At 32.2% G+C, this 23958-nt stretch overlaps 1 protein-coding gene across 3 annotated transcripts; it reads left to right on the forward strand.

Moving 5' to 3' along the window:
• Nucleotides 1–711: 711 nt before the first annotated feature.
• Nucleotides 712–23426, forward strand: LOC145167376 (putative receptor-like protein kinase At5g39000). 3 transcript variants are annotated; one of them, XM_079086565.1, is made up of 7 exons: nt 715–794; nt 875–1021; nt 1150–1319; nt 18722–18796; nt 20363–20500; nt 21744–22652; nt 22776–23426. In XM_079086565.1, the coding sequence occupies exons 3-7, from the start codon at nt 1188–1190 to the stop codon at nt 22779–22781; spliced, it is 1260 nt and encodes a 419-aa protein (XP_078942691.1). In that variant the 5' UTR covers nt 715–794; nt 875–1021; nt 1150–1187; the 3' UTR covers nt 22782–23426. The 3 variants fall into 3 exon arrangements, with proteins under 3 accessions (XP_078942693.1, XP_078942691.1, XP_078942692.1); XM_079086567.1 differs by lacking the exon at nt 875–1021 and having other exon boundaries at nt 712–794; XM_079086566.1 differs by lacking the exon at nt 715–794 and having other exon boundaries at nt 822–1021.
• Nucleotides 23427–23958: the final 532 nt, after the last annotated feature.

The raw sequence follows: 23958 nt of genomic DNA on the forward strand, positions 1-23958 counted from the left end.
TTAGAATGTGTAATTCTTGTATGGTTCAACCATATTTGTTATTTTTCAATATATTGATAAACATATTCCGTCAGAATTTTCGAATTAGGAGAATTATCATCCATACAATCCTATTTTTAAAATTAATAGAATCTATTTTCCTTAAAATATGTAATTTTCCTTTTTTAAATTTATGTTAATTGACTAAAATACCCTTAGAATGAAATTAGCTGGTATTTTTTAATTATATTTAATTTAATAATATGTATTATTCACTTTCCAAAATTAAGTAAAATGATTGGTCCACAATTATGCATATAATAACACAATACTTAGTTTGAATAGAATAACCTAAGCCTATATATATATATATATAGTAATGACTAATCATTGATTTGTTAAAAAATAACTATTAATTTACAATGATAGAAGTTTTTCTTGTAAGTTTGTAATAACTAGTTAACATATATATATATATATATATATATATATATATATATATATATATATATATATATATATATGTTAACTAGTTATTACAAACTTACAAGAAAAAACTTCTATCATTGTAAATTAATAGTTATTTTTTAACAAATCAATGATTAGTCATTACGACTCCGAATTATCAAATACTGGTTTGTTTTTTCAACCATAGTTTTCATGGGTTTAAACATAATAATTTTATATAAGAAGCCAAATACCCATCATTTAGTATTTGATTATTATTAAAGGAATAAATTGTTCATTTTTGACCCGTTGTGACTTGTGAGTCGGATACCTATCAAATGAAAAACGAATCACCCAGCAAGTATCAGGTGCCTCCCCCAATATCTCTGTATTCCTTGTTCTCTAACACTATTTAATTCTGTTACTTATTCTTTCATTACTTCACCAGGTTAAATAGGAAATTTATTGGTCGTTTTGGGTTTTATCAATAGGCAAACAATCGTCTTTTTTATTTATAAATTGTTCGTCGACTTTCATGACTAAAATTTACAAATTCAAACGCTGAAACCTCGTGTTCTACAACTACGTTTTGAGTGTAAATTCCCTTCACCTTCATCGTATTAATAGTTTCTTCAATTTGGCACTCTCTCCGTAATTTACCCTTTACTTTTTCAGTTGTTGACTCCGGTATACGTTATGTATACATGTTTACTATTGTTTCAGGAATCATTATTCATTATTCTGGGTTTTATTTTTGAGGGATGTTTCCTTTTAATTCGTTAAAGGATTTCTGGAATCTAAAACCAAGGGATGATGGTGGAGCGGCGTTACGGAGTCATAGGAATAATTTTGTTGTTGCAGAGGACGATTATCGACGGTCTCCCACCAATCAGGTCAATAATATTGTTTCACACCATCTCTTTCACAACTTTGAATTCACGACAAGTTTTATCAAATTAAATTGTAGATAGTAACATTTGAATCTTCAATCAAAGTTTTTATGATGTAACTCGAATATCACAGATTATAATACTATTACGAAGATAAATTACACAAAACAAATTCATTTATTGTTTACTGTCTTAAACTATTAAAACAATTAAGGCTGGACTATTAACAAATAAACATAATTCTGTCAATTATCTAATATGACTTTATAAGATTTAAACATAATCTTGTCAATTATCTAGTATTACTTTATAAGATTTGAGTAGGTGAAGAGTAATACAGAATACACTGTACACATTAGTATACTCTAGACTATAAATCCGTTATCCGTCCAAAAGTACTGATTTTAAAATTGAAATTATGCTACTAATTGAATAATAATATTGATAATAACAGTAAATCGCTATAAGCTTTACAAATGCAAAGAAGTAATAAAAAAATGTCTAAAAAATAATTGGGTAAATTATACGAATGGTCCCTGTGATTTGGAGCAATCTGCATGTTTGGTTCCTAATATTTTTTTTTAACTTGGAAGGTCCATCAATTGTATTTTTGTTACGCGTTTCGTCTCTACCAAACACAAAATGACTATTTTACCCTTAATAATTTTTTTTTTGTTGATTTTTGATTATTTATTTATCATTTTTAATTAAAAAAAAAAACAAAAGACCCCCCCCCCCCAATCCCCATTTACATTCTCACATTCCCAAAACTCATCTCTTCTCCGATAACCGTTGGTACTTTCTGGCGAGCAACCCACCCCGCCAACGACCATGTAAGGCTTCTTCCTCTATCCATCTCTTCTCTCTTCTCCGTTCGATTTAGAGAAAGGGGTGGTAACTCGCGATTGTGGTGGCTACAAGATGCAAACGAGAAGAAGGAATAAAAGAAAAGGGTAGATCGATCAACACCTACTCAATCCCCTGCATCACTGCTACTCAACACAGCATCACTGCTACTCAACACAGCACCGTGGCGAGAGAAATTCTGCAACACTGGACAAAAACGTCGTTCATTTACCAACAACAATACATCAACACTGGAGCACAACAACCTTTACAAAAAATCATGAATTGGAGCAGGACCACCGCCGATGATGTGAATTGGAGCCACCATACCACCATCCCTGCATTCCCCTAATTATTTAAACACTGTTCAGAAATCGTTGTGATCCAGAAACCGTTGTCAATTTCAGAAACCCCGGTTCGATTTCTTCGCAGAAGATCAACATAGGACGACTGGATTTTGATTCGATTTCTTCACCTGATGTTTCTGAAGTTTAATTTGAGGTTATCAGAAGTAAATCTTCACCTGATGTTTCTAGATTTCTAATCACGAATTCATTTAGGTATAAACATGTGGATTTGATTTTCAGTAGAGGATTCACATGTGGGTTTAGAATCTGGGTTTATTTTTATTTATTTATTTTTTTACGTTTCTTAAGGTTTTGAATATGAGGTTTGATTTCAGATGTGTTTTTGATGTTTGATTGCAAATGTGGTTTTGATTTCATCTTTGAGGTTTGAGGTTTGATTTCAGATTTTTCATATATGCATTTTGGTTTTAGGTTTAAGTCTAATTTCAGCTTTGAATGTGATTTGGAGGCGGTGACTGGTGGTGGTTGACGGCGGTGATTCATGGTGGTTGTTGAACAGTTATGATTTTGGTGTGGTGGTTGGATCTTTGAACACATAACATGTGGGTAGGATGTTAGGTTTAATTAGTGGTGGCGATTGTTTTTTTTTTTTAATTTAAAAACAATAAATAAATATGAGAAAATCAAAAATATATATTAAGGGAAAAATAGTCTTTTTATGTCTGATAGAGACTACAAACGCAACAAAATAATGTTTGAGTGACCTTCCGAGTTAAAAAAAAAGTCTTAGGGACTAAACGTACAGATTACCCTAAACCACATGTACCATTCTTGTAATTTACCCAAAATAATTTATCAAATATATTTGATTATTATATTTTGGATCTCGGATAATCTGAATATCCAAATTTTTAAAGAATGTTATCCGTATCTTAATCCAAAAAATTGGATGTCCGAAGTTTCGGATATTTGTTATTTCGGATTTTCGGATCAGGTACGCGGATTCGGATGTTTTTACCCCTACTTAAATCTATGATGTCTTTAGTTTATTAATACGTTTTGACAAAAAGCATTTCAGCTTAGCAATATCCATGTGTGTCCCTCCTTAAATTGTTATGGTTTAAGTCTCGTAGTATACAAAATGTCATTACATAATAAAAGTCTACAAAAATAGAATTTGTTTTTATAAATATAAGAAAGATTGATTTTGGAGTTGGGATATATTAAAGGTAGGTATCGAATGCGTAGGAGTTCCAAAATGTCAAGAACATGAACCGGTCCCATTGGTTTCGGGTTAAGAATTGTTGATTTTGCGTTGTGTTTGGTTCCAAAAGTAGCTAGCTGATTTCAATGCTCATCCCTAATGACATGGTGTCCACTAATTTGTTATTTGAGTCACTTATATTTTAATTGCATGCAGTGTTATTTGAGTCACTTATATTTTAATTGCACGCAGTAGAACAGCAAAATATTTTTCGCATATTTATTAAGTCATTGTAATCAATTTCAACCGGTTATATTTGTCACATTTACATCTCCCCAGCTATCTAATTTTCCCGTACATCTACAAATACTTAATGTGTACTCCATATTATTTAATAGTTTTTAGTCAACATGTTTAGTATGTTTGTCCGTGCATAGTTGTCACTAGTGTTCATAGTGGGATCTATCGCGTTAGGTGTAGCGTTGGACCACTATATATATATATATATATATATATATATATATATATATATATATATATATATATATATATATATTAACTTATAATGCTATAAAGTATAAGGGTTGAATTTTAAACTTTTAAAATTCTACGGTTTGAAATTAAAGTATTAATGTGTGACTTTACAAATTCCAAAACTTGAGGGCAAGTTTTGAAACTCTTCAAAACTTTTCAACTTCATAACATATGAGTGTAATGGTCTTTTAAAATGAGACTCTTCATTTTTCTATAACCTATGGCTTTTAATGTTTCATTTAAATGGAAAACTTTTGGAATTCCATAACTTGAGGACAAGTTATGGAGTCCATTAAAATCATCAAGATCATCAATTAAACTAACAAGCATGTTCAAGTTCTTGATTAAGCTCATATGAACAAGATAATTCAAATCAAACAAATTTCATGTAATTAGACTAATCATATAAACTAATACAAAACATGAAATTTTGACAATTATCTTTTCAATTGGATAAGCATGATCATTACCACATCAAAAACAAGTTTATAAGTTCAAAAACAGTTTAGGGTAATGATCCTAGCCCAATTCCAGTTTTAAAACTCAAAATTCTGCTCACAAGAGCATCACCACGTCGTGGTAAAAGCTGCCACGTCGTGGTAAGCAGTCAGATGCAAAAATGGCAGAATTTCAACTTTGGAAAAACAAGTAGCATCAAGTATAATGGAAAGCAAGCCTAGGCTTTGATACCAATATTGGGTTTTGAGCATTCAAACACTCCTAAGGTGTACATGCAACCCTAATACCTTGGGTCTATGTTTTCTCTATTATACATGCAAACTTTATTTTCCAAGGTATTATCCTAACTAGCATACAAAAACTTTGATACTTGGGTAATAAAACAAGTCAGATAACATACCTTTTGTTGTAGCTTGTTGCTTGGAGATTCAAGAGCCTAGCACCAATAATGTGAATGCCTCAAGTGGAATCAAAAATCACCACTAACACTTGGAAACTTGGAAGAGGACTCTCTAGCTTACAAAATCGGCCACACTCTTGCAAAAACTCTAGGCGCCAATTTCTTGAACCAAAGGGCTTCTTATATAGTGTGGTTACATTAGGGTTACACCATGTAAACCCTAATGTGCATGACTTTCCACATTCCTCATGATCCATGGGTTTTAACCTCCATGGAGAATCCATGGGTCACCACATGGGTTTAGACCAACATAAGGAATTATGGATCATTAGCCCACTTTATAAGAATGAATGATTTACACAATCAATCCGTATATATTTAATTAGTCCCTATTGATCACAAAATTAAGTCCAAATTAATTCTTGATCAATACTAATTAAATAATATGGTTTCATATTAATATATTAGAACTTATAATATATTGATAAATCATAATTATCCTCTTCTCAAAATCCAATTTGTTCCGGTGAAGTGCAACCCAAATGGACCATGCTAAATCGGGTCAAGTACATACCAAATATAGTTATGGACTTAGACACCTTATCCAATAGTATATTAGGTCTAGGAATACAAAGATACAACCTTGATCAAAACATCACTCTTGACTACGATCCATAAAGTGGTTTTGATGCAGGTCAAGTCCAATACTTGTTCTCTTAATCAAGTATCTATGAAGTTTGTAGTAGTTCTTGCCAATCCACTCATATTAGTCTTAGCTCAAAGATGCTCCGACAACTATGAAGGACTATGGAAATTTAGAATAACCTACTTATTCAGGGATTTAAACATGCTAATATAGAACACAACAATTATTCAATGAATGACTCATATCCAATATCTCAACACATTACAATATATGTTGTCTTTATTGTTCCAATATCCAAATACTAAATTTCAATCAAATACATCTACTTATATCGACAAGGCCCTATAGCACCAGGTTGACTTTCATGCTTTAGCTAATGATGGAGCTTTGTCAAGTAGATTTGACAAACTTGATTTGTGTAAACTTTGCGAATACAATCATTTTTCAGTTTTATATATAACTCATATATAAAGAAAAATTATTGAGAATGAATTAGATGCTTGAATATGACTTAGATACCAATACTTGCGTAATGGGATTACTCATAGTCATAATGACCTATACATTGAGCATCTTTGTGCGTGGTTCTCAAAACCACGAGGTACTCTAACTCTGATGTGTAACTATAATTAAAATCTACATGGAACCACTATCCATGTAACTATCTCTTCATTCATAATGAGGACACGCCCGATTGTGACTGAGAGTCATCTCAATCTATTTGAAAAATTAGCATATGTGTAACAACTTTAAACATGGTTTCTTTTAATTACTCCGCAGATTAGGAATGTTTCTTTAGTTCTCGCAAGTACTTTAGAATGTTCCTATAAGTCACACAATGACTTGTTCTCGGATTATACTTGTATGAACATGCTCTAAGCATACGATGTATTTGGCCTTTATGCGTAATCATGACATGTATGATTTCTCCAATTGCAGCAGCATATGGAATACAATCATGTTATCTAGTTCAAAACATTTGCACTAGGATTTTGCTCAAAATCATGTCATGTGGTTTTTGACAAGATAACTCTCTCAGAGTCCTTTATCTTAAGCTCTTTAAAATCCTTGACAATTAATGCAATTTTACTTAATCCTTTAAGTTGCCATGATCTATCTATATTGATCCTTATTCCATGAATTAATATGTCGACTACATATAACATTAGGAATGTTACTGCGCTCCCACTAGCTTTGTAGAAAACTCAAGAGTCATCTAGATTCATAATTAAATCACACAATGTAATTAACTTATAAGAAAGAAGATTCTTACTTTGAGATGTTAGCTTAAATCTTGGAAAGATTTTCATTCATGTATTTTTTCTCCTTTAAAAACTCACTTGCTCTTTATATTCGCAATATATCGAGCAAGATTAATCAAGCCCATACTTGATAATCATACATGAATGCATATCTATGTGTTTTATTAGTTTCTAATCAACCATTGATCAGATTCAACAACAGTTGAAAACTTGTTAGTTCCAAACTATGATGCATTTAGTTTATGGTTCTTAAGCTCTTAAAGTTCCACATAGCTCTCACTTAGAAAAAGAACTTTCTAATCACTTGTCTTATGGAATGACAATTAGTGGGATTAGTAGAAACTTCATCCTAAACAATCATTTAGGATAATCTACATAAATGCAGTTAGTAGATGCTATAGTGGTTAAGCTTATTGTTTAACATAAGCTCTATAACTCTATACCTTTTAGATAAAAATAAACCATTTCATCCTCAGTCTAATATAAGTATCTAATCCACTTGTTTGGTTGGAAATATATATTCAATATATATTTGTTGCAGTGAGCATAATTCCAAAAATTTTATAAAGTAAATAGTTCTTTTAAAACATCATACAACAGAATGCAAGGTCTATGTTTTATCCTTTTTAAAAACTTGTACTATAGACATTAAACTACTGGCCAGGTGACCCTATCCCACTAGAGAATATGAAGGCTACCTCGAATATCAAGAGATAGATTTTAGTGACCAGGTGATCCTGTGCCACAAGAAACATACTAATGATGAGTGAGTGTTTTTGTCGGAATGAGTTGTGAATTGATTCCACAATTCCTAAGATGTTCCAAGAAGGCGTGGTTTACAAAACACATTTTCTTTATCATAACGAAAGCATAATGATGATCTCATTAAGTTGTATTTCAATCTTCATTATAAAACAATTTGAGAAAATCAAAGGTTTCAACAATAACAAATAAAACAATCGTCAGTGAAATTGAATAAACATCTATCACCAAATCTATTCATGGATTGAAAAGATTACATACATCACTTATGTATAATTCTTTGTCAAACCTTTTGTTAACATTTGAATTTCTCTTACATTCTACGTTCCCGAAACAGATCTCCTCGAGGCCAAGGACGGGGTCGAACTGTCATTCCAGGATTTACAGTCCGATACATTCTTGATGGAAATAGAGTTTTGCGAATTCTCCCCGGAACTGGAAGATCATTTCGAGATCTTCGACATATTCGAGGGTTCAGGTTAGAAACGGTTTCTCCCGCTGTTGCTAGTTCTTCCGTTGTTGGTAGTTTCTCAGGTCGGGTTGTGGTAACAGACGGGTTCAGATTGCGATTAGACTAAGGTGCTGTTTGTTTTTTGGAAAAAAACTCTTCAGACCTCTTATTTCTGCACGGTGCAGCACACGCGCAACACTTTTCATGTCACAGCTGTTTGTTTTTTAGAAGTCTTCGGAGTCAAAAACATCTATGCGTGCTCTGTTTGGCGTAGCACTTGTACTGCCTCTTCCAACCTCTTCTCCGTCTTTTTTTTCTTGCTGAAATTTTGATTATATGTTGTTGAAATTTTATTTCACCTTTTTTTTTTCGTTTTTTTTTTGTTTATTATTGTTGATTTTTTTTTTCGTTTTTTTATATTCAATAATGATAATTTCTTGATGAAATATTATTATTTTTTATTAATTATCTTTATTTTTTTTTGTTGAATTATCATTATTTTTTACTGAAATATCATTAATTCTTGCCGAAATGTTATACATTATTAAATTTTACGTATTAAATAACTTTTTTAGGTTTGTAAAATTAGTTTATTTAAAATTTTTAATATCTGCAGCAGTATGCAGTTGTTAAAAAAACAAATACGCTTCTTATTACAGTCTGCAGCCATTTGGTCCACCTCTTCTACTGCAGAGGGTTGCAGAGGTGGTCCGCAGACTTCATGAATTTTTGCTTCATAAAATCAAACAGCACCTAAGAACCTTCTCCGTCTAAGAAAGCTGCTTCACTTCTCCCCTCTGTCATGTATTGGCTCACGAATCGGCGTGGACCCATTGAAACTAGGCTATTCTTGGATATGTTGTTGTCGACCCATCTCCGTCTCTCCGAGTTTCTACTACTAAGTAGATACTAATAGATAAAGACACTAGTGATATATCAAATGAATCAAGCTCATTTGCCTTCAAAATTTCCATCCTTTTGAAGTTGGTATATGTAGTTCTTATTTATATTGTCATGATGATTATGACATAGATAAGTTCCAATCAAATATCATTTGATTATATAGGTGTTATGATCAAAACTATTAATTTAATGAAAGATTATATATTTACTTCATAAATAACATTATGAGAAAATATTCTTTAATACAGAATACATCGTTTCAGAACATGAATGTGAACATCCATTAAACGATAAGTAAATCTAAATTTATTCATAAATTACAACTGTTACATGTCCCTATAAGGATATGTATAATACATCTATTGTTTAAATAAAATACTATAACAACACTTTTTATATCTTCAACACGAAATTCCATTCGTTTGTAATTAGTTGATTATTTCTTCCAATCATCAACACATAATATCAATTATTAGTGTCACATGAAGTATTACATACTCAAGTGAATGATGGAAAGATAAATACTTCTATCATATAGATATCTGAAGTCTTGTCCAAGTCAGACTTTTTCAGCTCGATGAGATGTGAGGAGCAATTCCTCCTTTAGTGTCCAGTTTCTTCCACAATAAAAACAACACTAATCATTTGGTCATTTCTTGATTTCTGGGTTTATGCTGTATTTCCCTTAACTGAACTATAAGTCTATATGAACGCACAATCTCTTAGACTTCCTTTTATTCAATGCTTGAACACACTTGAAGCTATTTATAGTGTTCTGATTGAATATTTGCTTTACTTGATGAGACATCTGATATGTTTCATAATTATCCAAGACTTTCTGCAAGTTAAGGTTAATTTGTCGAGTATGATGTGAGACACATCAATATCATCACAATAGTACTTCCATCAAAGTATCATGATCAGACTAATTGGTTGCAGAGGTTATTTAGGTATTGGATCTTTCAGTATATATAATTTCTAATTATCTTAAAGGTAGAACCTCAAGATATTATGCCAGTTATAGAAATTATAACCATCAAATGTTACTGTCTCTTGAAACTCAACAAGAGAGAAGTTTTGCAGGGTGTAAAATTATTAACAGTTATCAAAAGAATTTAACAAAGTTTCATTTAGTATTTTCAATATTTAGTGTTTAAAAATTAATACATTTTATTGTTTCTTAAAACATTAATTTATTAAATTCTAGGATCCAAGTAACAAAACAAGTACATGGTTAGGTGACATTTATCCCATAAACTTAATCAAACTCGGTAGGTAGCGATTACCAATTGCATACGATATGTAACTCCTAAATTATGGGATCCTAAACAACTATTGCTTAGCTTGGCATGTTTATCCTATCTATGCCTCAGACCTCTCATTCTTAGGTGGCCTTTATCACATAAGATTCCGATCAAGTCATCATATTTGAAACCTTGTAGCATTGTAACTAACCAGTAACAAGGTGACCCTTTAGAAACCAGAAACTACAAAATTACCCCGAACATCAAAATCCAATCCTAATGACCAGGTGACCCCGTGACAGTAAAACCCTCAAATGATAACGAGTGTTCTTCAAAAGAACAACAATGACTTGCATTTTTTAGAAAAGGTTTTATATATATTTTACAATTATAGTTAATAAAAACATGGTCTCATGAATATTGCATGCATCCAACAATTCATGTACCCTTTTGTAAAATTTATATCACTTGTTATGATGTTCTTTTGGTGCCAAATAAAACTTCATTTTATTTGCCAATAACCGCGATCAATTATAAACTAAAATCCGGTATTTTAAAGTTTAGTCATAGATCGACTTTAAGAACCGGTAATAGTCTTAATAAAACTTTATTTTATACTTAAGACTTTGAGTTTTGGATGAGTTATAAAATCACTATTTTAAACTTCCTTTTAACAATAAAAAAACTTATGACTTAATGAATTTGTAGAATAAACTCATTTTATTTTATAAATTCAATTTTATGCATCTTATGATAAAAATCATATTTTGATAAACCAAAACTTGGGTGATGATACTTATGTTTTAAATCTCATTTAGCATGCATAAAACATAATATCAACATGTTGCGTTATGTTTAAAACATCAATATCATATATTAAGTTTCGACGCAAAAAGTAATCACTAGTTTTATTATTTGCCGTTATAACGCTATAAACCGATTTTAGTCTTTTTAATAAAAACTCCTTATTTATTATAAAGACATGGAGTTTATATAATGTTTAAACATCTTTTAAACCATTTCAATTATTTTAAAGTTGGGTATTTATAAGTTTTTACAATAAAACTATTTTCAAGAAAAATTGAGTTTTAACCGGTAACTCGTAACTGGTAAAACGTGTTTATAAATATTTATTTATAAACATCTTATCTTATCTTTTAAATATTTTTACTCAAACTGCAAGTAATATTATCTTATGAAAAAAAGTTATTTGGCATGTAAAAACCATTTTTATACATAAAACATAACATACATTTAACATAAAATAAACATCACATGCATGCACTATAATGTATATAAACCAAACCATGTCTAGTAATAATTTTTGTGAACCATCACACCAATTATTATTCGGTCTTTCCTAAAGGACTTACATGACACTTCAAAAGGTATTCAAGCTCCCACTTGCCAAGTCAACTCTTGCTTGCAAAAGGACTTCAAATCTTCATGTTGTGAAAGTTGCCACACTTAAACCATTAACACTATAAGCCCAAAACCAAAAGTAGAAGCTTGTGGCTGAGATTATGGTCTTAAATGGTTAAGTCATCTTCAAGGAGGTCATTTCTTCATCTTGTTACATTTAAAAAGAAATACAACTAGTCTAACTAATTTATTACAACAAGTCAACAAATGAAAAAAATACCTATTTATCTATTACATCTTATGAATAAATAAATATCAACCAAACACAACACAAAGGCCCAAATGGCTTGTGTATACACAACAACATATCAAATATTATAACAAACAACTTTTTGTTTTTTCTAAGGAAACTTTTATATAACCAAAATGCATGAAAAATGGTTATATATAAAAATAAACAATTTTAACCAAGAAGTTGCCAAAGAAAACAAATATGAATTTTTCTTAACCAAAAGAAATCCATGCATCTGTCACACCCCCAAACCAGAACGGCGGAAACGTTCGGGGTCGGAGGACGTCATGTAAGTATCACAACACATGTAATATAGTAATCAAAGTACAAACAACCATTGCATTAATATGTATAAGTTTTACATAAGTATTTAAACATTACATATTCAAACATCAAAGTAGATACAGTAGAAGACAAGAGTCGCAGTACGGTACTAGGTAGTCTTCTCAAAAGTTTCGGGAGTGTACCTGTCTACTGGATTCCTGAGAATACAAGTTATTTTGAAAGAGAAGATCAGCATTTAAGCTGGTGAGTTCATAAGTATTTTAGTTCAATAAAGTATACTCTAAAGTTCTTGGAAAAGTTCGTTGGTTCCTCCAGAAAATCCTATATTTCCTGATGTGATAAAATGATAACCTCAATAGTTCCCTCTGCAATTACTTAGTTTATACCAGTTATATATAACCTAATATCGAATGGACAGTTAAAAGGGTGAATCTGCCCTAAGCCCACAACCAAACAAGGAACAGGAAGTAAGGCGGAAGTCACACATTTCACTGTCAATCGGATATTACTTTTATATAACTCTGATGTATAAACTAAGGAATTATAGAATTAGCCACTAAAGGTCCTTTATGTTATACTAGTTTAAAGAGAGTGAATGACTAAGTTCCATCTGATAAGTAGTTTTAAATCCCCATAAAACCGTTATGATAACTAGTTTTAAATCCCCATAAAACCGTTTCTGAATAGTAGTTTTTAAATCCCCATAAAACCGTTTCTAAATAGTAGTTTTAAATCCCATAAAAACCGTTCAGTTTTATTTATGGAAGGAGATTAATACAGTAGTATTTTTTAAAAATAAACTACCGATGAATAACTACCCTAATATTAACCTAGTTAATTAGGGTTTAAAATGTGATAAAGTTGTAACCATGCTGGACTAGAATGTACACGACGATCTTCTGGTGTCGAAACTGAATATGTGACATTTGTCACCCCGTGGCTGGTCTGTCGGACTGTAGCTAGCAGTCGGGATGTGGGATTGTCGGTCCCGTATAGATCTATACACACAATGCCCGCTCTCCCTCCAGGAGATTCTGGTTACAAGGATATAACGTAGCAAGTATTGCTATGTCCTGAAGACGTACCATCACATTTTAGTTTGAGTAAAGATCGAATTATATCCTTTTCTTAATAAAGTAGTTTAGACCTCGTATACTTATTTAGAAAAATAGATTCATCGTTTGTTTCTAATTTAGTTTGTATTATTACCCCGTGATTGCTAACCCTGGTACGTTGTATTTGTACCCCTGTTAATGCAAACCCGGTATGATGTATTATTACCCCGTGATTGCTAACCCTGGTACGTTGTATTTGTACCCCTGTTAATGCAAACCCAGTATGATGTATTATTACTTCTTTAATATATTATCCATATACTAAAAGTATTATACGTATCCTGGTATAGATAAATGAATTGTTAGTACTTTCCTTTCCTAATATACTTGGAATAAAAAGTATACAATCAAGAATCATACTTGTATATTTAGTTTTGAATCATAAATTATACCTATTATAATTTATACGTTCTATCTGATTAGCATGATCTCTTCTGAATGTACCCCTTTGCTCAACATGATACAAAGGTAATGATACCGAATGAAGTAACCTTTTATATTCCCATATGTATAATGTATATAATTAAGAAGGAAACGACCTTCAGACAATTAACCTCACCTCAAATCCACATCCAAATAAGGAAAAGGAGTTAAGGCAACTCATTAGTCCTAAACCCTTTAAGTTTTATTTATATACTTATACATATATGAACATGTTATTGATAATTATAATTTGAAATAGTTTATAAAACCTTTTTCAAATAATTTAATAGTATTAAAAGAGTTTACATGACTTTAAAGATTTAACATGACTTTAAGTCCTTTTGGAAGTATTTGGTAATCCTTAAAAGCATAAGGAAATCCTTTGTGTGATTGTTATCACATACAATTATTAACACAATTCAGATTGTGTTCAATTTGTATTCCCCCCTAAAAATCATTTAAAACCATTAAAAAGGTAGATTATAGGGGTATGAACTCACTTTGATAAGTGGTGATTTGGGCAGCGTTTCGTTTCTATAAATGATCTTTCTCGAAGAAACCACAAGTTTTTTTATTAAAACCGGGCTTTACGCGGGCAGCACTTCGACTGGAAAGAGGTTAGCTTCTCGAGAATTTCGGGGCTTGCTTCTAGCACTTCAACTGGAAATAGGTTAGCTTCTCGAGAATTTTGGGGCTTGCTTCGAGTGTTATATATGATATCGGGGTTTTGGGGGGTTGTAAGGAAGTTTAAAGGGGTGAAAAATGTGAAAAAGCATGAAATTTGGGGTGAAAATGAGTTAAGAATCGGAGAGTCTCGCATGCTATATAGAGTCCTAAGCCTCAGATCCGAAGCAAGGAGGGTGCGACGCGTGTTCGGACAGGTGGCGAAGGGGAGGCAGGTGGCAGCTTCGCATGCAAGGGGGAGGCCAGGTGTCGGAAGCTTCACAGGCGAGACATGGCTCGCTTCTGATGCTCCACGGATGCGAGGTGCGTCGGTTCATCATTGGACCGTGCCTTCGGTCGAATCAGCAGCGAACATGTGGCGACACGGGGAGGTCTCGCATGCGACGTGACGTGTCCGGATTGTGGCCATGCGAAATTTCTCGGTTCCCAATTATTTCTCGGTTTTTAAGCCACAAACTTCCGAAATTCATAACTTTTGCATACGAGCTCCGTTTTTAACGTTCTTTATATGCACGCTTAGGCGAGAATATACTCTACGACTTTCGTTTAGACTTCGTAGGCTAATTTTGAATTTATTTTTAATATTATTATTTTTAACAGAACGAGACAGGAAAATCCGTTAAAAAATCATAACTTCTTTATCCGACGTCCGTTTTTGTCTGTCTTTTTACTGTTGTACTACTATCGACGAGACCTTCCTTTCTCATTTAGGTTGTGTTGGCTAAAAATCACTCGATCTTTATTTCGAGTTTTTAGCTGTATACTGCTATACTGAAACTTAGAAAAATCATAACTTCCTCATACAAAGTCAGATTTTGACGTTCTTTTTATGAAAGTTCTCGGTTTAACATATTCTACAACTTTCATTTAGATTGTTAAGGCTAAAAATCCTTTTATTGAGAACTCACTTTTTACACTGAACAATGTTTTGCCGGTCTTGTCGCGGATCTTCGATTGGTCATAACTTCTTCGTTATAACTCGGATTTTAGTGTTCTTTATATTTTTGGAAACCTTGTTACAATCTCTACCACTTTGTTCATCCCAATTTAGATTATTGAACAAATTATTTTTGACAATAAATTTGACTGGTGTTACACTTGTTTTCCAAAAACAAAGATTATCAAACATAAAAAATCATTCTAAAATATAAAAGATGGCTCTGATACCACTGTTGGGTTTTGATACGAAATATAAGTTTGTTTTTCATAAAACTAGCAACGGAAGACTTTAAAAATTAACAAGTTTATTTTTAGTTCATAACAAAACCAAACCGTCATGGATCTATTTATAGAGGTTAGAATGAAATAAAAAACAACCATATGATGTTTTAGAGATAACTTTTGAAGCCTTTGAACCCACTTGGTTTTTGGGTGTTGATGAAGATGTAAAGATCAAATAACATGGTATTCTCTACAAGTATCCACCATCAAGATTAAGGCACTTGGAATGCTAATTCCTTCTTGTATAAAGTACTTCTTAAGCCTTTAAGTGCTTAACTCAAATAAGCACTAAAGTAGAAGCACTTTGAACCACCAAAAGACTTGAATAATCTTCAAAAGAATGAGAGCTCCAAGCCCTTTCATGCCCATGGTTTTAGAGAGAAAAAGAGAAAAAGAAGAACAGTAAAAAACTTTTTCAAAACTCATGCAAGGCACTCCCTTAAATACTCCATGTAAAGTAAAGTCCAAGATTAAAATACTATAAAGTATTTCTAGCCTTTAGAAGCATGGGAGACAAATCATGGAGGTTGAAAAGCAACCTCCATATTTGTTTATTAATTTCGGCCATACCTCTCAAAAGCGGATGGATTCTTTAAATTTTATGAACTCTAAGTTTATAAAATATAAACTTTGTCTTTAGGTAAAAGACAAAAGAATCTAACTGGTCCAAAATGTTGTGCATGCCTTATTAATTCATACCATATGAAATAATAACTAGTTATACTCTCTTATAATTATTATTTTCACAAAACAATAATTATTCCCTAATAAAAATACAAGAATTGATATTATTTATTAATAATCATATTAATAATAAATATACAAAATGTGTCAACTTGATAAATGTGTGACCCTATAGGATCATATATTATTAGAAATATCACCCCATAATGATTATTGGGAATACAGATTTAACATTTACAAGGTCGTTTCCTAAAGTGAAGTTCAAGCTTTGTTTAAACTTGGTTGAATTTCGCAGGTGTTAAGTCCTTTCGGGGCAACATAGCGGGATGAGAAAGGAAGTTTTAGGTTTCTGGAGTTATTCAGAAAATGCTCAAGTAGAGATGGAGATTGTTAAATGTGATTTGAGAGTTGAAGACCTCAAATGAGAGTTGGAGCATTTGACAATTCAATTGAGTATGTAGAAATTAAATGGATCATCTAGATATTTAGTGGGGCATCTTGAAATTGAATGGAACATCTATAATTTAATAGGGGCATCTAGAATTGAATGGAGCATCTAGAATTTAATGAGCATCTAGAAATTAAAAGGAGCATTTAGATATTTAGTGGGGTATTTAGAAATTGAATGGAGCATATAGAAATTCAATGTAGCATCTAGATATTAAATTGAGTATTTGGAAGCAAATGGCCATCGGAACACTAACTGGAGCATTTGACGTTAGGATAGAGCATCTGACATATCACTAGAGTATCAGAAGAAGCACCGTGTACATGATGCGCCGCCAAGTGACAATGTGCACCACCAATGGCACAATGTGCTCCATTGTTGGTCAAGGTGTGCCACCTTGTGGTCATGATGCACCATCTTGGTGACCTTGATGAGTTTCTCAGTGTTGATATGCTATTTATGTACTGCTGGAAGGATGATGCTCCACCAACGGGCTTAGTGGCCATCATGGCACATAAGGCGTCATTGGTGGCACGTGTTGCGTCATTGGCTTGGATGAGGTACCCCTCTAGCTGTGAGGTACGCTAAGGTGTTGAAGGAAGTCCCAAGTTGCTCGAAAGTTGAATGTGCTCAAGGTGGATGCCCCATGAAGCATGATGCACCCTTGTGGCGTCATGTTGCACTCCATGGGAATGGCTGGAGCTCATGTATTGTCTTTCAAGGTTGAAGGTTCTTGAAGAAGTTGTATGAAATATTGTGATTGGTTGACACCTTTCATGGAATTATGGATTAATGGGCTTGGCCCATGAGGGTTTTTGGTATGATCCCTAGTCTATAAATAGGGATGTCTACTAAGTCATTTATTGATATCTTTGTATGTTGAATACTTAGTGAGTAGGTCGGATCTTTATTAAGTTGTACTTGTAATCTCTATTTGAGAACTCTTGAATAAGAATACTCCCTTTTGCCCTTGGATGTAGGTAACCTTGATCGCTCCACATAAATAATGTGTCTTTGTGTGTGTAGTTTCGTGAGTTATCCTCTTTATTTCCTAACAACTATTATCAGAGTTTGGCAAGTGGCATATGATCCGTTTTGGCAAGTGGCATATGATATGTTCTGATTCTTCTATTCAAGTATTAATTATTAAAGTATTATCTAATTTCATTCATTCAAATACTAAGGTATTATCAAATTTCATGCATTCAAATAAGAAAGAATTTTTAATTCTCCCAGTGGATCATACTTTTTATTATTATGACTAAAGTTTATTTATTTTAGATAATAATGACTATAGTTTACTTATTTTTAGATTATAATTGCTAACATAGTTATGGTATTTGCATATTTTATTTTCTATTAACTTGTCGCTAAACATGAAATAGCGAACACTATTTCATCGCTATCGCTATGTAGCATATATGTAGTTCATCGCTATTGTCCCCTATTCACTATTGAAAAATATGTGTCCATGTAATTCATGAATTTACACAATATGATTAAACAAACCAAATTTATACATAAACAAAAATGTAAAAACAACTCATTTTTGTGTTAGTGTTTTACACATTCCAAACATTTTGTGAATATGGGTGTACAAGGGTTTGAAACACCGAAACTACATTAATTACACATCGCTCTTACCAATACTAGACCTCAAATGCATTAGTTACGCCTTAGACTTCTCAATTACTAGATACCACATCGAATGAATTTTAATCAATAAAGTTTTGTGTCTTACTAGATTGTGCAAATACACAACAAGTATATGTATACATGTTTACTATTGTTTCGTGAATCATTATTGATTATTCAGGGTTTTTTAAGGGATATTGAGTTATAATTTGCATGCAAAATTTGTGGAAAGTGCAGCAAAAGCAAGATGTTAGAGAGGCGTTAAAGAGACATGGTAAAAATTTTGTTGCTGCTAAGCCGCATACCAATCAGGTCAATAATCTTATCTGACACCCTTTCTTTCACTATTTAGAACATTTTCACAAACGCTTGGGATCTTCATCGAAGCATACCCCCTATAAAAAAAATTAATCACTCATCTATTATGTCTTTAGTTTATCAATAAGTTTGGATAGCTAAAGCAGGTTCGGATAAAAAAGCTTTTGGCTTAGCACTATCCAGGTCTGTTAGAAATGTGTCCCACTTAAGTGGCTGGGGGTTTAAGTCGAGTCGAAATGTGTATAATTAGGAGCATGATTAGATGAATGTGTCTTATCCGGTGTAAAAGAAAAGAAAAAAAGATCAATGTGACTTGATGCTTTTTATGCTAAATCTAAATGCAAAAATAAACAAAGTATGTCAAAACTTGTGTTTTAGATGTGCTTACTAATTTTTTCTTCATTCCAAATCCTCAAAATGGTTGGATATATTAACTTTAAAATGGGTATGTCAATGTGGTAAAGCATCTCAAAACTTTAAGAAAAAGTGCTACATTTCGTTTATTTTATTTATGATTTCCTTCGGTGCAAGTTTTAATTTGAATACACATACAAGGTTGCAACGGCTACTATAAAACAGAATGAAAGTTTGAATTTATTTAAAGGATATATCACCATCTACATACGATTATGGGGATTTTATTGATAACATATTTTATAATTATTTATATTTTTGAAATGTTAGCTTAATGTTGCAATTTAGAAGAATTTTTTTTTTCACTATTTTGTATTAATCATCACCACATAATAAAAGTCTAAACAAATAACATTTGTTTTTACAAATATCTGAAAATAGAGTTTGGTGTTGAGATATATACAAAGTGGGTATCGAGCGAGTAACAGTTCCAAAATGTCAAGAACTAGAACCGATCCCTTCTGCACCGGTTCAAGAATTGCTGATTTTGCATTAGGTCTCGTTCCAAAAGTGGATAACCGATTTCAACCTTCCGCCCTAATAACATGGCGTCCACTATTTTTCTATCTAAGTCACTTATATTTTAGTTTCACTCAATGGGGAAACAAAGTATTTCGGTACATTTATTAAGTCATAGTAATCGATTTCAACCATTTAACATGTATCTAGTCCTATTCCTACGAGACATCCAATATGGCTAAATTTGTTACATTCCTGTGTACCCCAACTATCTAATGTTCTCTCTCATCCACAAATACTTAATATGTACTCCCTATTATTTAATATTTCCTTTAGTCAACCTGTGTGAGTGTATGTATTTTTTCTTTGCAATCCATGAATTTACAAAATATGATTAAAGAAACCAAAGATTGTAACACCTAAACTACATTAATCACGCATCACTCTTATCAATCACTAGACCTTAAATGCATTAGTTATGCCTTAAACTCTCAATTAATAGATATCACATCAATTTACTTCTAAACAATAAAGTTTTGTGTCCCACTACATCGTGCAGGTACTTAAGTACTTAACTAGTATATGCATACATGTTTACTATTGTTTCAAGAATCATTATTTATTATTAAGGGTTTTTATTTTTGAGGGATGTGGAGTTATAATTTGCATGCGAATGTGTGGGTGCAGCAAAAGCTTGATGTTGAAAGGGCGTTAAAGAGACATGGGAATAATTTTGTTGTTGTAGAGGAACCTTATCAACGACCACGTTACTTTCCTAACCTCCCCAAACTCAACAAAGTTGCTGCTATGCCTCGTACCAATCAGGTCAATAATCTTATTTTACGCACTTTCTTTAACTATTTGGGACATTTCCACAAAGACTTGGGATCCTATTTGGACAAAAAGGCCTTTGTGTTAGCAATATCGAGTTGTCATGTGAAGATGTCTCTCCTCAAGTGGTTGAGGGTGCAACTCATATGGTGGACAAAAAGGTGTATAATTATGAGAATGATTAGATGAATGTGTGTCTTGGCTGTTTAACAAAAAATCAAAGTGTTTGAACTTGATGCTTTCCATGTTAAAACTAAATACAAAAATAAACAAAGTATATATGTGAAAATACAAAATCATATTAAACATAAATAACTACCTATATTATAATAGTTTTTACCATAGATTGTCATATTAATTAATGTATATCTAATTTAGTAGCCTATGCACATATATTAAAAAAAGAAAAATATAAGATTCATATCCTTATCATTATCATGTGTTTTGAGTAAAATTAGGCATACCACAAAGCAAATTATTTTATGTAGATAAAGGACCTCTATATTGCTATATATAACCAACTTTCAATTTTCACCAAGTCAGGTTGTGAGTAAAAGGTCCTAGACCAAGTACAAAAATATTTAAACTGGATGGACAAGCTCGATGTAGGTTTCATTTATTGACATCATAAAAATACCAGTTTGACTAAATGCAAGAAGTAGGTTTCATTCTTTGACTTAGTAAGGAGTTGTACTTTTAAAAAATCTAATAAATTTGAACATTGTACTTACAGTTTTTTCTCATCAAGACAATCTTCTTCAACATATATATCCATTAATACCAAAAGAGTTGCTTTATATGCTATTGACATTGCTATAATTGGTTGGATTCTTTAATATGGAAGGTTCTAATATGAAGAAATAAACGAAGGTTTATTTAATTAAAAAATCAAAAAAAAAAAAAAACATTGCTATTTCTTTGTGTTAACTGTACTCTAAAAACAGTGTCTCTACCTAAAAACTGTTTTCGGTATAGTTGATGGCTTCTTCCATGTAGAAACTGTTTTCTAACATGTATGAAAATTGTGGGTCTAACTAAATATTGGTTCTCAAGTTCTCTTGCAAATACCTGTTCTCATGATAACTTAACCCGGTATATATATATATATATATATATATATATATATATATATATATATATATATATATATATATATATATATATATATATATATATATATATGTTGTTTAAGACTTGTTGAATATTAATAATTTTAGATTATATTCCAATGAAACAGCCGAAAGATCTCAAAATACCCTTCCATGTGATAAAAGATTGTACCCAAGACTTCAACGAAAGAAATTTCATCGCAAAGGGTGGTTACGGAAGGGTCTATAAGGGAACCCTCACCTGGGCAGATTATGTAAACCAATTAGTTGCTGTAAAGCGGCTAGATGTCACCGGATTTCAAGGTAACAAGGAGTTCCGCACAGAGGTTACATTGCTTTCAGAGTATCAACACAAAAACATTATAAAACTTATAGGGTTTTGTGATGATAACAAGGAGATGATCCTTGTTTACCAATATGCAAGCCACGGAAGCCTTGACAAATATTTAAGTAACACTACCATGTCGGGTGGGCTATCATGGCCACAACTCCATAAAATATGTATTGGTGTTGCTTATGCGTTGGACTACCTTCATAACCATGTGGCAGAGAAACACAGAATAATACATCGTGATGTGAAAAGCGCAAATGTTTTGTTGGATGAGAATTGGAATGCAAAACTTTCCGATTTTGGGTTGGCAAGGATAGGTTTAGCAAATCAACATACCACCTTTGTTATCACTAACCCTGCTGGCACATATGGTTATACTGATCCACAATACGTAAGAACAGGGCTTTTAACAAAAGAGTCGGATATTTATTCGTTTGGTGTGGTTTTGTTTGAAGTTTTGTGTGGAAGGCTGGCGTGTGTTTCCAGTTACCATGATGAGCGGCGATTCCTACATAATTTGGCTCGAAACTGCTACAAAAATGGAGAGTTGGATAAGATTATTGATCAAAGAATAAAGAAAGATATCAATTCAGGAACATTAAGCAAGTTTTCATCTATTGCATATCAATGCTTACAAGAAACTAGGGAAGAACGACCTACAATTGCGGAGGTTGCATTCCAACTTAAGGAAGCCTATAAAATCAAAGTATGTTTGAATATTTTTTTATCAATTAATTCAATATGGACATCTTTTTAGGGGAAAAATAAGGATGTCTACATAAAGTATATGGGTTGCTGACACAACATTTTTGTTTTGTACGTTGATCAGCATTAGTTTACACAAGTTTTCAAGATAAGAAGATGAAACCATCCTCGGTTGAGTCACAAAAATGAATCTTTGGTGAGTCTTTATAATCAAGGGAGACATGGACGAATAAAATCTAAAGTAAAGCTTCGGTTTTATGGTTGTCTATGGACTGTATCGTTGAAAAATGGTCTTATCATTACAATTAGAATTGTAAAAAAAAAAATTAATGCAACCACCTGTATCTGGATATGAATTAATGACTATAAGTCACATATCTACTCTCTTTTATGTGCAAAATTGTAATGTACCCACCCATATTGTTCACCTATAAAAGGAGAAGGAATAAGGCAAAGCCGACAAGTAGTGGAATGGAAAATGACCTGGACATAATTTGAGACCATATGGGGGGACCAAGGGCAGAATAGGGATTAGCCCCAGAGCAATCTCTATTTAGGTAGTGGCGTGTGCATGTTGAGAGGCAGCTGAAAATTGTGAGAAAATTCCGTTGGAGAGTAATGGCTTCTCGAAGTGCTATTTCATATCTTGTAATTTTAGTATTTCAATCAACCAATCATATTCTGGTTAAGTTATCTTCGTGAATTCTTGTCATCTTAGTGTTTGTTGGGAGTTATCTATTTGTGGGATTGAAGGCATAACAAAAATTTGTCTTTAGAGGCAATCTTGTATATTTTCTACTGCCCTCCAATGTTGTAAAAATTATTGTAGCCTATCACCTAGGTGGCACCGAGGTGCTAAGCCGGAGGTCTAATGAGTTGCAAAATGAAAATTGGGCATAAAGTTGCGAGCAGGCTAAGTATCGGTCAAAAAAGTTGGTAGCAACCTACTATTTTCAAATATATATATATATATATATATATATATATATATATATATATATATATATATATATATATATATATATATATATATATATATAGAGAGAGAGAGAGAGAGAGAGAGAGAGAGAGAGAGAGAGAGAGAGAGAGAGAGAGAGAGAGAAAGAGCTAGGTTCAAATGTTTCTAGCAACTATTGTGTGCCTAAATGCACCAATGAGAATTCAAGAAATAATAAATAATTAAATAAATCATTAAAGGGTATTTTGGACCTTTTGTACTTTTAATTAAGGAAATCATTTAATTGAAATCTTGCAATTAAGGAAATAAAGTAAATATATTTGACCTAGTCTCTCTCTATCTTATATCC

This window comes from Lactuca virosa, chromosome 3 (genome assembly GCF_052849685.1).
Source record: "Lactuca virosa cultivar CGN04683 chromosome 3, Lactuca_virosa_CGN04683_v6, whole genome shotgun sequence".
NCBI lineage: Eukaryota > Viridiplantae > Streptophyta > Magnoliopsida > Asterales > Asteraceae > Lactuca > Lactuca virosa.

Bases quoted from the DNA above. Each gene is read 5' to 3' on its own strand.
- LOC145167376 (XM_079086567.1), top strand. From the start codon at position 1,188: ATGTTTCCTTTTAATTCGTTAAAGGATTTCTGGAATCTAAAACCAAGG. The intron at 1,320-18,721 runs GTCAATAATATT...TGGAAAGTGCAG, and splicing joins GACGGTCTCCCACCAATCAG to CAAAAGCAAGATGTTAGAGA. The intron at 18,797-20,362 runs GTCAATAATCTT...GTGTGGGTGCAG, and splicing joins CTAAGCCGCATACCAATCAG to CAAAAGCTTGATGTTGAAAG.